The 14,454-nt window shown below is 41.0% G+C and overlaps 1 protein-coding gene across 1 annotated transcript in view; it reads left to right on the forward strand.

Moving 5' to 3' along the window:
• Nucleotides 1-966: 966 nt before the first annotated feature.
• nlgn1 (neuroligin 1) overlaps nt 967-14,454 on the forward strand; it is a 40,534-nt gene continuing 27,046 nt past the window's right edge. Inside the window, exons 1-2 of the mRNA XM_088349060.1 lie at nt 967-1,134; nt 10,567-11,196. Of these exons, the coding sequence (XP_088205186.1) occupies nt 10,665-11,196 (532 nt within the window). The 5' untranslated portion in view covers nt 967-1,134; nt 10,567-10,664. The remainder of the gene's footprint in view (nt 1,135-10,566; nt 11,197-14,454) is intronic.

Consider the following 14,454-nt stretch of genomic DNA (forward strand, 5'->3'; position numbering starts at 1 on the left):
TTTGTTTTTCTCTCTATCTCTCGTTTTCTCCCCTACTCGTTCCCTTATTCTTGCTCTGTCTCTCTTGTTCTCTATCTCTTTCTCTTGTCCTCTCTCTTACCTGTTCTCTCTCTTGGTTTTTCTCTCTATCTCTCGTTTTCTCCCCTACTCGTTCCCTTATTCTTGCTCTGTCTCTCTTGTTCTCTATCTCTTTCTCTTGTCCTCTCTCTTACCTGTTCTCTCTCTTGGTTTTTCTCTCTATCTCTCGTTTTCTCCCCTACTCGTTCCCTTATTCTTGCTCTGTCTCTCTTGTTCTCTATCTCTTTCTCTTGTCCTCTCGCTTGCCTGTTCTCTCTCTTGGTTTTTCTCTCTCTCTCTTGTTTTCTCCCCTACTCGTTCCCTTATTCTTGCTCTTTCTCTCTTGTTCTCTATCTCTCTCTCTTGTCCTCTCTCTTACCTGTTCTCTCTCTTGGTTTTTCTCTCTATCTCTCGTTTTCTCCCCCACTCGTTCCCTTATTCTTGCTCTTTCTCTCTTGTTCTCTATCTCTTTCTCTTGTCCTCTCTCTTGCCTGTTCTCTCTCTTGCTTTCTCTCTCTATCTCTCGTTTTCTCCCCTACTCGTTCCCTTATTCTTGCTCTTTCTCTCTTGTTCGCTCTCTCTTTTTTTTTCCTCCCGCGATGCGTCCCTACCAGCTAAAAGGAGTTTGACGCCCCTGCATTAAAACATTAGTCGAAGAGGATCGTTTTGTTCTTTTTTTCTCCCCGCCAAGCGCATCGCGAGAGCGGACGGCGGTGGGGAAGGAATCCCCTTCATTTTTAATTTTTTTTTTCCCCCCCATTTTTTATTTTTTTTACTTCTCAGCATCATCGCCATTTGCCAATTCGTCCGCCGCTGTGTGCACCAAGCGCAGCTTCTTGCTCCCCGGAATAATCGATGGAACACAAACGACATGATTTTCAAGTAAACCAGACGGATAAAACAGCCATCGTTTGCCTCTGCTTTTCGCTTTATATGAAGCCATTTTTGTTGTTGTTTTTCGGAGGCTTTCGGAGGAAGGGGGCATTTTGTTTTCGCCTTCACGGCGATGTGGATGAGAAAGGCTCCATTTTCAGAAGACAATTGGGGAGCAGAAAGCGGGATGGCGACTCTTACATGGTAACTATGCCATTTTCTAACTCAAATACGCAAAAACGGACGTGGAAACGTGTAGAATTTGATGTACGTCAGGTGTTTTGGGATGGATTTTTTGTGTGCTCACGAGAGAAGCTAGCGATGCCGTGGAAGGATGGAGAAGATGACATCAAATCTGTGCCGTTTATTCATTTCACGATTACATTCCCTTTCTTGTTATTTTCTCATGTGTGGATTTATTTATTCTAAAAAGGATATTTTCATATGAGAGACGGGGCTCTTCGCGCCCCCCCTAGACATCCCCCCCATCCGCCTCGCATCCGATCTGATAGCGAAAACAGCAGTGTTCAATGAAGTATTTAAATAGGGATCTGAATCCTAAAGAAATTAAAGTTTTAGGGTATAGAAGATTCACTGCCTTAGCCTGGTTCTTGTCGAAACGTGTTCATTTATATATATACACACACACATATATATATATATGTTTACCCTGAAAAAACACATCCCCACTGTGAAACATGGTGGTGTCAGCATCATGCTTTAAGGTTGCTTTTCTCCAGCAGGGAATGAGAAGATTGATTTTATATATATATATATATATATATACACATACACAATATCTGCACCGCTTATCCTCAGTAGGGTCGCGGGGGTATATATCTATGCAGCTGAAGACCCTAAACAGGTGCATCTGATTCAGGGTGATACATGGAGTGCAGATGGACTTCTAATAAATTGTCAAAAAATCATGCATTGTGATTTCTAGATTTTTCTTTTTAGTTTACACCCACTGTGAAACCTGGTGGGGTCAGCATCATGCTTTGAGGTTGCTTTTCTTCAGCAGGGAATGAGAAGATTGATATATATATATATATATATATATATATACACACATACATGCATCTGATTCAGGATGATACACGGAGTGCAGGTGGACTTCTAATAAATTGCTAATAAATTGTGCATTGTGATTTCTGGATTTTTCTTTTTAGTTTATCTCCCTCACAGTGGACATGCACCTACGATGAAAACTTTAGACCCCTCCATGTTCAAATAGATATTTTTTTGACTATATATATATATATATATATATATATATATATATATATCCATCCATCCATCCATCCATCCATTATCTCTACCGCTTATCCTCAGTAGGGTCGCGGGGGTGCTAGAGCCCATCCCAGCCATCTGCGGGCAGTGGGCAGGGGACACCCTCAACTGGTTTCCAGCCAGTTTTATATATATATATATATATATATATATATATATATATATATATATATATGTACTCACACGACCAGCCCAAGCCTTTATGGGGCCCCCTATTACTTGATAATTTGCATACCTACTAGAACTCATTGCATGTTCTACTCCAGGGGTGGGCAACTATTTGGAGTCAGGGGCCGCATGTGACATGTTATACTTCTTTTATGAAACTGGTTTTGAAACGACCAAAATTACAGCAAAATACTAAATTAGGTCCCTGTTTTAAGCACTCCATTTGTTGTTTATTTTTGAAGTATTAATGTAGTTTTTTTTTTTGTATTTCTGAAGTCGGATTTTTATTGAAGTTCTGTAGTTTTTTGCTGTTACTGTAGTTTTAATTTTGTACTATTTTTGTGGTATTTCTGAAGTAATTTTTATGTAGTATTTCTATAGTAGTACTTTTTAGTATTTCTGGAGTACTTTTGTTGTATTTCGAATGTAGAGTTTTTGTTGTATATCTGTAGTATTTTTGCATTGTTACAGTAGCTTTATAATTATAGTTTTTTGTTGTATTACTGTAGTATTAATATTTTATATGATTTTGTACTATATCTGTTGTATTTTGTAGTATTTCCATATACGAATGTTTGTTGTATGTCTGTAGAATTTCTGTAGTATTTTTGTACTACAGTGTTACTGTAGTTTTATTTTTGTAGTATTTTGTGATATTTCCGTAGAAGAATTTTCGTAATTGGCTGTATTTCTGTTGTAAACCTCTTGTGGTAGTATTTTTCTTGAATAATTTCTTTCATAGTCTTTTATATTTATAGTATTACATATTTATATTTTTGGAGTATTTCAGTAGAAATATAAAAAAGTACAGGACAAAAAAAAGTATTTCTAAAGCGATATTTTAGTAGTATTTTTGTATGATTTCCATAGTAGTATTTTTGTCATATTTCTTAAGAATTTTTGTAATTTTACTGTAGTTGTCTTTTTTTGTGGTACTTTTGTTGTAAATAATTCTGTAGTAGTATTTTGTTATATAGAATTACTGTAGAAGTACTTTTGTAGTAATTCTATACTCATACGTTTTTTCAAAATGAAAGCAAAATAGCATTTGAGGTCCCTGTTTTAAGCTCTATATTTGATATTTAGTTTTTGTAGTTATTGTGTAGTATTTTTGTTGTATTTATGTATTTTTGAGCGGACACACAAAGCGAGAAAGGGGACCAAAAAGTGAACCACTCTTGGGGGCCCCCTACTGGTTGTGGGGCCCTAAGCAGCCGCTTCGCTCGCTTACGCCTTGGGCTGGCTCTGTATAGAGTATACGTATATGGTTTATTCTTACTGGTGCTGGGTCATTGTGATTTTCTGGTAAAATATTTTTTTAAATGGTTTACTGAGTCCATACAACTCTACTTCTAATAATTAAAGGTGTTGTCCAGAATTACTCTCTGCCACCATCTTCTGGCTTAAAGTCATGATTTCATCAACTACTTGCAATTCTTAAACGTGCTCGAATAAGCTCCTCTTTTTTCTGTTTTGGGGGGGTTGGTTTGGCGTTTGGACTGTATTTGAAACTGGCCTTTTCTTACTTTTACCATTTTTAGGCTACACTTAGAAAAAACTACAATGACAAGTATACGGTCACGCTCCGAGAAAACCAAAAAGGTTACGTCTGTAGCTAAATAGACATAAGACACATAAAAAAAAGCACGAACTAGGAGTCAATTTGATAATCAATGAATTTGTCGTGATTGCCAATCTGGTGCACCTGCGGCGGCTTGATTGGCGCCAACAGCCCGGACAGCTGATTGGTGGACACTCTCTTTTTAAACCCCTGGCTTCCCCTCAGTCTTTGTCAGATCGTTGCAAGCTGTTGTATTCCACTCAGTGAGCATTCCCGTCCGACTCCATTCCTGCTAAACCTTTCTCCTGCCTGATCTTGGTTTTTGACCCGTTTCTGGACCTGACTACGCCCGTTCTGCCTGCCCCTGTTACCTGACCCGTTCTGCTTCAGCCCCGGCCAAACGACTTACTATTCCCGCCTGTCTTCGTCTGACACGGAAGTGTCACTCCCGCCTCGCTTGCTCCTGTTTTCCGTCAGGCCTCGGATCAAGCAAGCAAGCCTTACTCTCCCACTCTTTTCAATAAAAAACTAAGAAACGTACGCTATTGAGTCCTGTGTCCGTTCTGGTCTCTGATAGAATTGGTCCATCATTCTTTTGATTAATCCATGAATTGGTCTTTTTAAAAACACATTTTTAATTCCCTCCCATATTTAAATAGTGACATTTTGGACGGATAGAAAAGTGCACAGCACAACAAAATACTCGATAAAAGAAAACAATAAAAAAACAAAAAAATCAAGTATTTGACAAATATTTTGAAAATAAACAAAAATGCTTACAAATGTAGGCTATACTGGCAGCACGGCAGTGCAGTGGTTAACGAGTATGCGGCACAGTTCTGAGGTCATGAGATCGAACCTTCCTGTGTTGAGTTTTTGAGTTTGCATGTTCTCCCCATGCCTGTGTGGGTTTCCTCCGGGCACTCCGGTTTCCTCCCACATTCCCCCAAAATATGCATGTTGGCCCTGCGACTGGCTGGAAACCAGTGTAGAGTGTTCCCTGCCCACTGCCCGAAGTCAGCTGGGATGGGCTCCAGCACCCCCGCAACCCTACTGAGGATAAGCGGTGCAGATAATGGATGTATGCTATACACATGCAAATATGAATCGTTTCCTACCACCTTATCCAAAGTTCATATTACATTTCGACTTATCGTTCGGAACAAAAACAAAGAAAGTGCAATTAATTAAATTCATATCCGCAGAAAAAAGATCAGAAATTTAAATTTACTTTTAAAACTGTTTTCAAGTCAAGACTTCCCAAAGTGCTTTACAGTGTGCTTCACATTTCCCAATAGCGGCCGTGCAGCCATGTAAGGCGCTAACCTGCATATTGGGGGTATTAGGGGTTCAGTGTCTTACCCAAGGACACTTCGACATGTAACACGGAGGAGCCGGGATTCGGTTGTTTTTTGTGGTTGTTAAATCTTTTAAAATGATCAACATCCCCAATGTGCAAATATGATAGAATATGCTTAAAATGCTGCCCCCTAGTGTCTAGATAAACATGTCATCATTATTATTTTCTTTTTAATTTATTTCTTTTATTCATGTATTTTCATACTTTGTTCTCAGTATTTCTGCAGCACTTTCTGTTCCCTTGTTATCCCTGTAGTGTTTGCCAATGTTGTTTGTAATGATGGGATGTTCAATTAAAAAAATGATGAAATAAAATAAAGATACTTTTATAAAAACGGCCTCTCGGCGCCTTCTGTAGGACTAAGGTGGTAATACAACTTTTCAACGAGATCAAATCCACTTATTTGCATTAATCAACGTTCTTAGTGGCTCATAAATTGCACTAGCGGAGAATCGATGAGGTTATTAATTGCCAACACTTTTATTAATCAATTTTAATTGATTTTATCGATTTGTTGGAACAGCCCTAGCCTGAACCCTCATCTTTCATAAGAAGAAAAAAGAGTTTCTAGTTTTTCCCATTGTGTAATAAACAGTTGAACATGGCAAACAACAGTTTCTCGTAAATGCTCCTTTCTGAGAAAACGTTTTTTTGTGAAAGGATGCATTTGTAGCAGAACTTTCACTGATAAACCATGCTTTCTATAAACAACAAAAGGGCTTTTTTTGCTGGCAAAATATCATTTTTTTGCAAGAACACTGAACTAATGCATTAACTTTGCAATAATTTTCAACGCCCAATGTTTCCAGTGACGTGATCACACGATTTCGGTCACTCAGGGGCCACCCAGACTCTCTCAATTGCTGGATGGAGGAAGCAGCGCGAGGAATTGGGGGCTCCTCAATGTGTGGACAAAGGCCTGATCAAAGCCACTCCTGCCATCTAATGGTGATTTATCATACTGAAATGTTTCCCAGAGGCTTGATACTTACTGATCAACAGCGCCAAAGCCTTTAGCATTGATTTTTTTTTTAAATGAAAAAAAAAAACATTTTTACGGTTTAGCACTCAGGGACAATGCTTCTGAAAACATTTTTATACGTTATGGCACTGAATGAGTAATAGACACCTCAAACTATGTAATAACATAGTAATAACAGCATAAGTTCTTATTCTTAAAATGCATATGAAACCTGGTGCTTTTTGCGTTAATAAAAACAAAAAGAAGCCTCAGCTTGAAAAATATTGGACACCCCTTGTAAAAAGATAGATAGGTATCGAGATGTATAGACAAATATATGTATATAGATGTGCATATAAAGGTACAGTGTCGTGAAAAAGTAATTTCTGTGTTTTTTTGCATCATTTTTTCGAACAAAAGGTTTCAGATAGTTAAACCTATTTGATTATCACACAAAGACGACCCAAGGAAATAGAAAATGCAGTTTGAATGTCGTGTCCAGCGTGGTCGCCGTGGCGACCGGCTGGCCCCGCCCCCGGGCACCCGCTGCAGTAGATCAGCTAATTTGCGTGTGTGCTACTTAAAGGTGGGTTGTGGGTATTGCGGGTGCTGGTTCATTTGCATTTCATGTTCTGTTTTGTTTGATTCGGAGGAAACCTGTGTTTTTACGTTTTGAGTAAAAGCCTGTTTTTGTTCTGTTTTGTCCCTGAGTTTTGGACGACTTTTATTTTGCTAAATAAAAGTTCTGATCGTCAACGCAAATGAGTTCTCCCTTCCTGCCTCCGTTCTGGTCCGGTCCCGTGACATTGAAATGTTGATTCCGTTTATTAAGGCATTCACATCAAAAGTTGGGCCACCTTTGCCAGCGACAACAGAAATCAAATGTTTATTATGATAATTAGTAATGAGTCTTATACAACGCTGTGGAGGGACTTAGACCCACTCTACTTTGCAAAATGGTTTAAAATCTGACATATTTTAGGGTTTTCTAGCATGAACTGCCCATTTCAATTGGATTTAAATCCGGACTTTGACTCCAGGACCTTTTGTCGGATCGTTGTCCTGCTGCATCATCCAAGAGCGCTTGAGTTTGAAGGCACGAACTGACTCCTTTAGGATCTTCTGGAAAACGCCAGAATTCATTGTTCTCACATAGGATACGCGGATTAAAAATCTGTTGGGTGGTGCGCCTTTTCCTCCTTCTTTTTCAGCACAGGCCATGATTTTTTTTTTTTACGATTGGCCAAAAGTGGAAGTCATCTGACGAGTCTATTTACAGTAATCCCTCGGTTTTCGCGGTTAATGGGGACCAAGACCACCCGCGAAAACTGAAAATCCGCGAAGTAGCGGCGCCCCTTCAAAAATGCTTAAAAAACGTATACAGGTATTCAGTATACACCCCCTGTATACAGTATAGAATACGGGTAGAGAGAGAGAGTGAAATTCATGTTATAACAAAAAAAAAACCTGTAAAATATGTTGTATCTACACGGAATTGGACTGCGGCGAAACCACTACGAACCATTCAGTATGATTGTATTAACCGCTCTCAACCACATGCAGCCATCGCAGTTTATTTCGCTTACTTTAGCTAGCGGCATTGAACGGCTTTTACAACAAATACACGAAACCGTACACAATTAGCCGTGTTTAGGTAGTACAAACAACCGCTCGCTTTTGGTATAATAAAGTCAAACTTGAAATGAAATGTGACAGAAGAGAATATACTTACGTCGCGTCGCCGAGTTCCCTTCTTGATAAACTGAGCGCCACATAAGAAGGGGGGTGAGGTGGGAGGAGTTGAAGGAGGGGGGGTGAGCGAAGTGGCAATGTCTAAGCATTGTGTCAGGGCCTCGCCCTCCCCTTCACAATAAGAGTGTCCACACCGTGTCCTCAGTTGACATAAGCTCGCGCTCAATGGCGTCAAGTCAATAAATGCTTTTATTGAGAAGGTAAGGTATATTTTTTAGACCCGCGAAGCTCTGAACCCTCAAAAGTGGAACCGCGAACTAGCGAGGTTCCACTGTATTTTTAAAGAGGGTTTGAGCCAAATGAATTGATTACAACAAGGATCTTCAAACGCTGCAGGAATGCTTTCAGGTGTCCCGCCCGCGTCCTGTCTGTATCACACCCACCCTGAGCCTACGGCAAAGGGTGAACAACATCAGTGGGCGGTATCAGGTCCGTATCGTGGGAAATGCCCATGCTAACTGGGAAAAGCTGATGCTGGCGATGCATTGCACGAGAGGGGGCGGGAAGATGCTACACATAAAGCCTGTCTTTTGTAACAAAATCGAAGATAAACAAGACTATAAACGTAGAGAAAGAACAACAATGTCAATGACAACAACTGCTCCACCCACCGCGAGTTTGCTTCATTTGAACGTTGACCTGGTGTTAGTTCATTTCTGATAAAACTGTTCGAATGGAAACCAGCATACACCTTACAAAGAAACACGATAGAGTTATTAATATTAATCCAAACAATAATAATATACAATAATAACAACAATAAAAATAGAAATCATATTTATGATAGGAGCAGCACAGCGGCGCAGTGGTTAGCGCGTGTGCGGCACAGTTCAAGGTCTTGGGAACCTCCTGTGTGGGTTCAAATCCAGCTACCGGACTTCCTGTGTGGAGTTTGTATGTTCTCCCCGTGCTTGCGTGGGTTTCCTCCGGGCACTCCGGTTTCCTCCCACATTCCAAAGACATGCATTTCAGGTGGATTGGCCGGTCCAAATTGTCCCTAGGTGTGAATGAGCAAATCAGTTGTCTGTCCCTGTGTGCCCTGTGATTGGCTGGCAACCAGTTAAGGGTGTCCCCTGCCCATTGCCTGATGTTTGCTGGGATGGGCTCCAGCACCCCCGCAACCCTACTGAGGATAAGCGGTGCAGCTAATGAGATGAGATGAGATGAGACAGGACAAAAACAATGAGTCAACAACAAAATAATGTTACATAGGTCAGATATCAATAATGATAATAATTACAATAATCACATATTTTATAGACTAATCTTCGTAATACCCATCCCTCAACGTCATAATGCCACTAGTTACCAAACATCACTGCGGCACCAATGATAATAACAACAATAAATATAAACATAATATTTATAATAACAGTTATGATATAATAATAGCAACGATAACAACAACGTTAACCATAGTTTTAAACCTAGTATTTCCAATCTCACTCATATCCCATTTTCTTCATCCCTGTATTTCGCCAGTAATGGGTTTTTTTTGTATTTAAATTTGAACACATGAATAGTTGGACATCGTTTGATCTCATCTTGTAAATTATTCCAAAGTTTGACTCCACACACAGACACACACGTACTTTTCCTGGTGGTTCTCACCTTTGGGATTTTGAATTTACGACAGCCCCTCAAGTTATCATTTCCCTCTTTCCGAATGAATAATTTTGGGATGTTTTCTGGCACCATGTAAAGTAAGCTACTTTTAGTTGTGTATTTCTCAGATTCCTATGCTATGAAATGAACTTGTTTAACCTGTTTTCTATTTTCAATATACAAGTAATCATCACACACACACACACATATAGTCACGTTTCAAAGATCCATGTTTTCAGTCTAATTCCATTGTTTGTAATACGTTTTCAATGTTTTTCTATTGTATGTAATGTAATACGCATGCGCGACCCGATGTAGTCAGAACGGCCCGGGCGGCCAAGCAAGATGGCTGCCGGGCCGGGCTCCTACATTTGCGCAGTAGTTTAACTCTATTTAAATCCTCTACTTGAATATTTTTGTCAGCAATGAGTTTATATCGTTATAAGGCGCCCGCTTTGAGACTGGGAGGTCGGTGGTTCGCGCCCCGGCCGAGTCATTCCTAAGACTTAAAAAGTGGTCGGCGGCGCCCTCTGTTGGCTGCGGCTGCATCAGCTCGCTACAACGGGTCAGGTGCAATCGACATTTCGTTCTGTGTACATTGTTACACAGAATGACAATACAAGGAAATTATTATTATTATTATTATTATTATAAACTCCGACACACCATGTTTTTGTTGACTTTAAACAACAGTTGTGAAGTGAAACATGTTATGAAATCATCCTTTTTTAATCATTTGGACTGCATGAATAAAATATTCGTTTTTATGTAACAACTGGCCCTGCGATTGGCTGGCAACCAGTTCAGGGTGTCCCCAGCCCACTGCCCGATGATTGCTGGGATGGGCTCCAGCACCCCCGCGACCCTACTGGGGATAAGCGGTGTAGCTAATGAGAGATGAGATGTAACAACTGACGCTTTTTTTTCTTTTTACAGGGGCTGGATGGACAGTGACATTTGGAATTAAGACTCGTCGTCCACCATCATCTGCGAAATAGCAAAGGAAACCATTGAACCAGTTGGACTATACTGTAATGAAATCAAGAGTTATGGCTATATTGAGGCAACATCAAAGAACTGTAGATATTTTCCCTTCTTATTCTTTCAAGAAGAAAATTCACAGAGATTTAGATTGTCTCAAACGCATCGGAAGATTGCGGTATTTTCTTTGGTTGAGTCTACTGCTTTTGCAGACCGGCGCTCAAGCGGAAAAGATTTCCGATAACGACCCGGTAGTCACTACCACCAACGGCAAGCTTCGAGGAACCAAGAAGCATTTGAACAATGAGATCTTGGGCCCCGTTGTACAGTTTCTGGGTGTGCCGTTTGCAGCCCCGCCCACGGGCGAGCGGCGTTTTCATCCACCGGAGCCGTTAGTACCGTGGCCCGATATCCGCAACGCGACACAATTTGCCCCAGTCTGCCCCCAGAACATCGTGGAAGGGCGTCTACCCGATGTGATGCTGCCAGTCTGGTTCACCAACGGGATCGATGTTGTATCGTCGTACATCCAGGACCAGAGTGAGGACTGCCTTTACCTCAACATATACGTGCCCACGGAAGACGGTAAGTTGTTGACTGGATGAGAAAAATAGATTTAGGAGCAATGTTCCCTGTCATTTTCCACAGGTCTGAGCGTTCACACACAGTCGGTGAGCAACGCTTGAAACAACAGTGAGCAACCATAATCCCAAGTGTGGCAAGATAATTAATGATCAAACATGTCCAAAACTTGACATCGAGTTACATTTTGCTGAGTTTCCGGCAATGCAACATTATTTTTCTCTTTTGAATGAATTGACCTACTAACGTCTTTCACAAGATATCCATTTCTTTTTATTTCCTGATATATTTTGTCGCATAATATTAACATTTTTGGAGGCTTATTGAGTCGGTTGTAAAATACAGAACTGTACTTAATCACATTTTTTAGTGGAAGTACAATGGTGGCAACACGATTCACTTGATATCGTTGGAAATTATTTGAATGCAACACAAACTTTTTATTCTTTTTGTGTTTTTTTTCTACTTTTTTATAAATTCCTTTAAAAAAGTATGTTTTTCCCGAGCTGTTACTTTTTTCATTTTGTTCTCTATTTACTTTTTTTTCCTACATTTCTTTCCTTTTTTTCTGCATTTTTTCTAAATTTTTCCTTCTTTTTTTTCTCTTCCTTTTGTTTCTTTTTTTCTCAGCTTTTCACTACTTTTTCATGTTGGTATTTTTTTCTTTTTTGTTCTATTCCCCCCTTCCTTTAAGTCATTTTGTGCATAATTTTACTTAATATTTGGTCATGTTGGGATTAAAGAAGCAAAAACAACCTGAAGAGCCGTTTCGGACCCGAAAGAGCCGGTTCCTTTTAGTGAGCCGAGCCGAAGAAGCCGGTTCTCGACAAACTCTACTAACTTTACTCAACTTCGTTCGACTTCAAAATACCGCATTTAGGACACAACATTCTGGGAACTCTTGTATTTTTACCTTCATGCACTGTAACTTTGACTTAAGTCGCTTCTTAATGAGTAATCTTGAGCCCTCATTTTTGTGCGCTGGCTAGATTTTGAAAATGTGCGAGCAGTGCGCAATTGCGCACGCGCGCAGCTTAGAGGGAACACTGTTTAGGAGGTATAATGGAGATTGGAAGTCTCCATCACACTTGGGATTTCAAAGTCAGTATCTTTTGTATGGGCATAAATGTAAATGGAATCTCGGACCCAATTGCGTTCGTTTTAAAGGAATCTTTATTGGATTGAGCTGACAGAGCTGGCTTTGGAAGCCGATGGATGTCAGTCGCTAGCAGCGTTGGACGGAACGGCAGTTCCGTGACAAGTAGGCAGAATCTATACGTCTTAGCGGGCAGGTCGATGGCCAGGGCAGGAGAGTAGATCGTACACGTGGGGCAGAAACAGGTCGGAACCGAAGGCGGGCAGGAATCAAACAGGAGAGGTCTTTGGTACTGGAATCTGGCAAAACACACAGAGACACCAAAGTACAGTCTGACACTTCTCCTTTGGCGCTGACAGCTTAAGAGGAGAGTGCCAGCCAATCAGAGAGCGCGCTCCTGCAGGCCAAACGATTGCCACAGGTGTCTTCATTTTGGCAATCATGACAGATTTTGTTTTTGTGTCTATTCAACATTTTGATTTTCTTTATCGTCATTATCATAAAATTTTCTTTGCAAACCTAGTGTACAGTGTTCATAAAAGTTTAAAACGGGATACAATTGTCACAGACCAGAAACGGACACAGGACCCGATAGCGCTCGTTTTCTCAGTTTTTATTGATAAAGCGGGAGAGTAGGGCTTACTTCCACGATCCGATGGCTGACGGACAAAAGGAGCGAGCGGTGCGGAAGTGGCACTTCCGTGTCTGGCGAGGAGGATCGGAGACAGGCGGGAATAGCATGTCGTTGGCCGTGACTGGAGATCAAAGGCGAGTTTGTAAACAAGGTCGGTAGCAGGAGACAGGTCAGGTAACAGGCAGGCAGAACGGGGCGAAGTCAAGTCCGGAAATAGGTTGGGAACAAAGATCAGGCAGAAAAAAGCAGGGCAGGAACAGAGTCGGATAAAAAGGCTTACTGAGTTGGTGGCAACAGGTCGCATAACGATCTGACGTCTTCCTCTTGGAAGCCGGGGGTTTAAAAAGAGAGCATCAGCCAATCAGCTGTCTGGGCTGTTGGCGCCAATTAAGCCGTCGCAGCTGGGCTCAATCGGCAATCATGACAACAAAAAAATAAAATCAAATATGTAAGTACAAAAAGGAAAAGACTATGTACATATATTCTGTGTTGTATATGTACATCAAGGTGTGGCTAAAAAAGCTGTCTCTCAGTCTGTTAGTGGTGGCGTGGAGGTCCCTGACAGAAGCGATACAAAGGGTCTATGGCGCAGTTGTCAGGGATCCATGGCGATGAAAGTTTCACCTGAACCTCAGCCCAATTCTTTCATTTTAGATGATCGGTATACTAGTAGTAAGAACCAGGAGACGACAGTTCCTTAAAACTATTTACTAGATGCCAGAAAGATAGAGTACGCAGCTGTGGAGCCTTCTTCAGCATAACACGGAAGATGTCTGTCCTATCTAAGATACTGCTTGAGCTTATACTGTCTGGGCCTTCTACCTAAGCAGGGTGGACAACGTGGCTTTAAGGGGACTATGTAAGACTCAATGGTTTTAACTGGTCAAAACTGGATAATGTGTGCTAAAGTGCTTTTAGATAATAAGAGACGCAAAACAATGTCACTCATTGAGGTCCCTATTTATTCCAATGGGCTTAATGCATTTCCAATGGGAGCTGTAGTACTGCTGAAATCCGCCTGGTGGCCCCAACCAAGGACAAGTCACAGCAACTAAGCAATCAGCTCAAGTCTTCTATATGATATCCGACAGGCCTAATCTAACAGCAATGGCCTTGCCCTCCATACATGGTAAATGGTAAATGGTCTGCATTTCTATAGTGCTTTTCAATTCAATGAAGACCTCCCAAAGAGCTTTACAATGTGTTTCACACTTACCCATTCACAGACATACTCACACACCAATAGCGGCCGTGCAGCCATGTAAGGCGCTAACCTGCTTATTGGGCGCATTCGAGGTTCAGTGTCTTACCCAAGGACACTTCGACATATAACACGGAGGAGCCGGGAATCGAACCTGCGATCTCTTGATACCTCCTAAGCTAATGCCAACATGGATTCCAAGTCAGGGAGGGGGCATGCAGTCCTAACTGCCCGCGTCAGTTGAGGGAGGGAATGCTCTTTATGGTTGCTTTGTAAGAGAACGAAAGAGAAAGAAGGAAAGACAGGGAAAGAGAGAGGAAATAGAAAGAG

This window comes from Urocampus carinirostris, chromosome 12 (genome assembly GCF_059441175.1).
Source record: "Urocampus carinirostris isolate Australia breed hairy pipefish chromosome 12, RoL_Ucar_1.0, whole genome shotgun sequence".
Lineage (NCBI taxonomy): Eukaryota > Metazoa > Chordata > Actinopteri > Syngnathiformes > Syngnathidae > Urocampus > Urocampus carinirostris.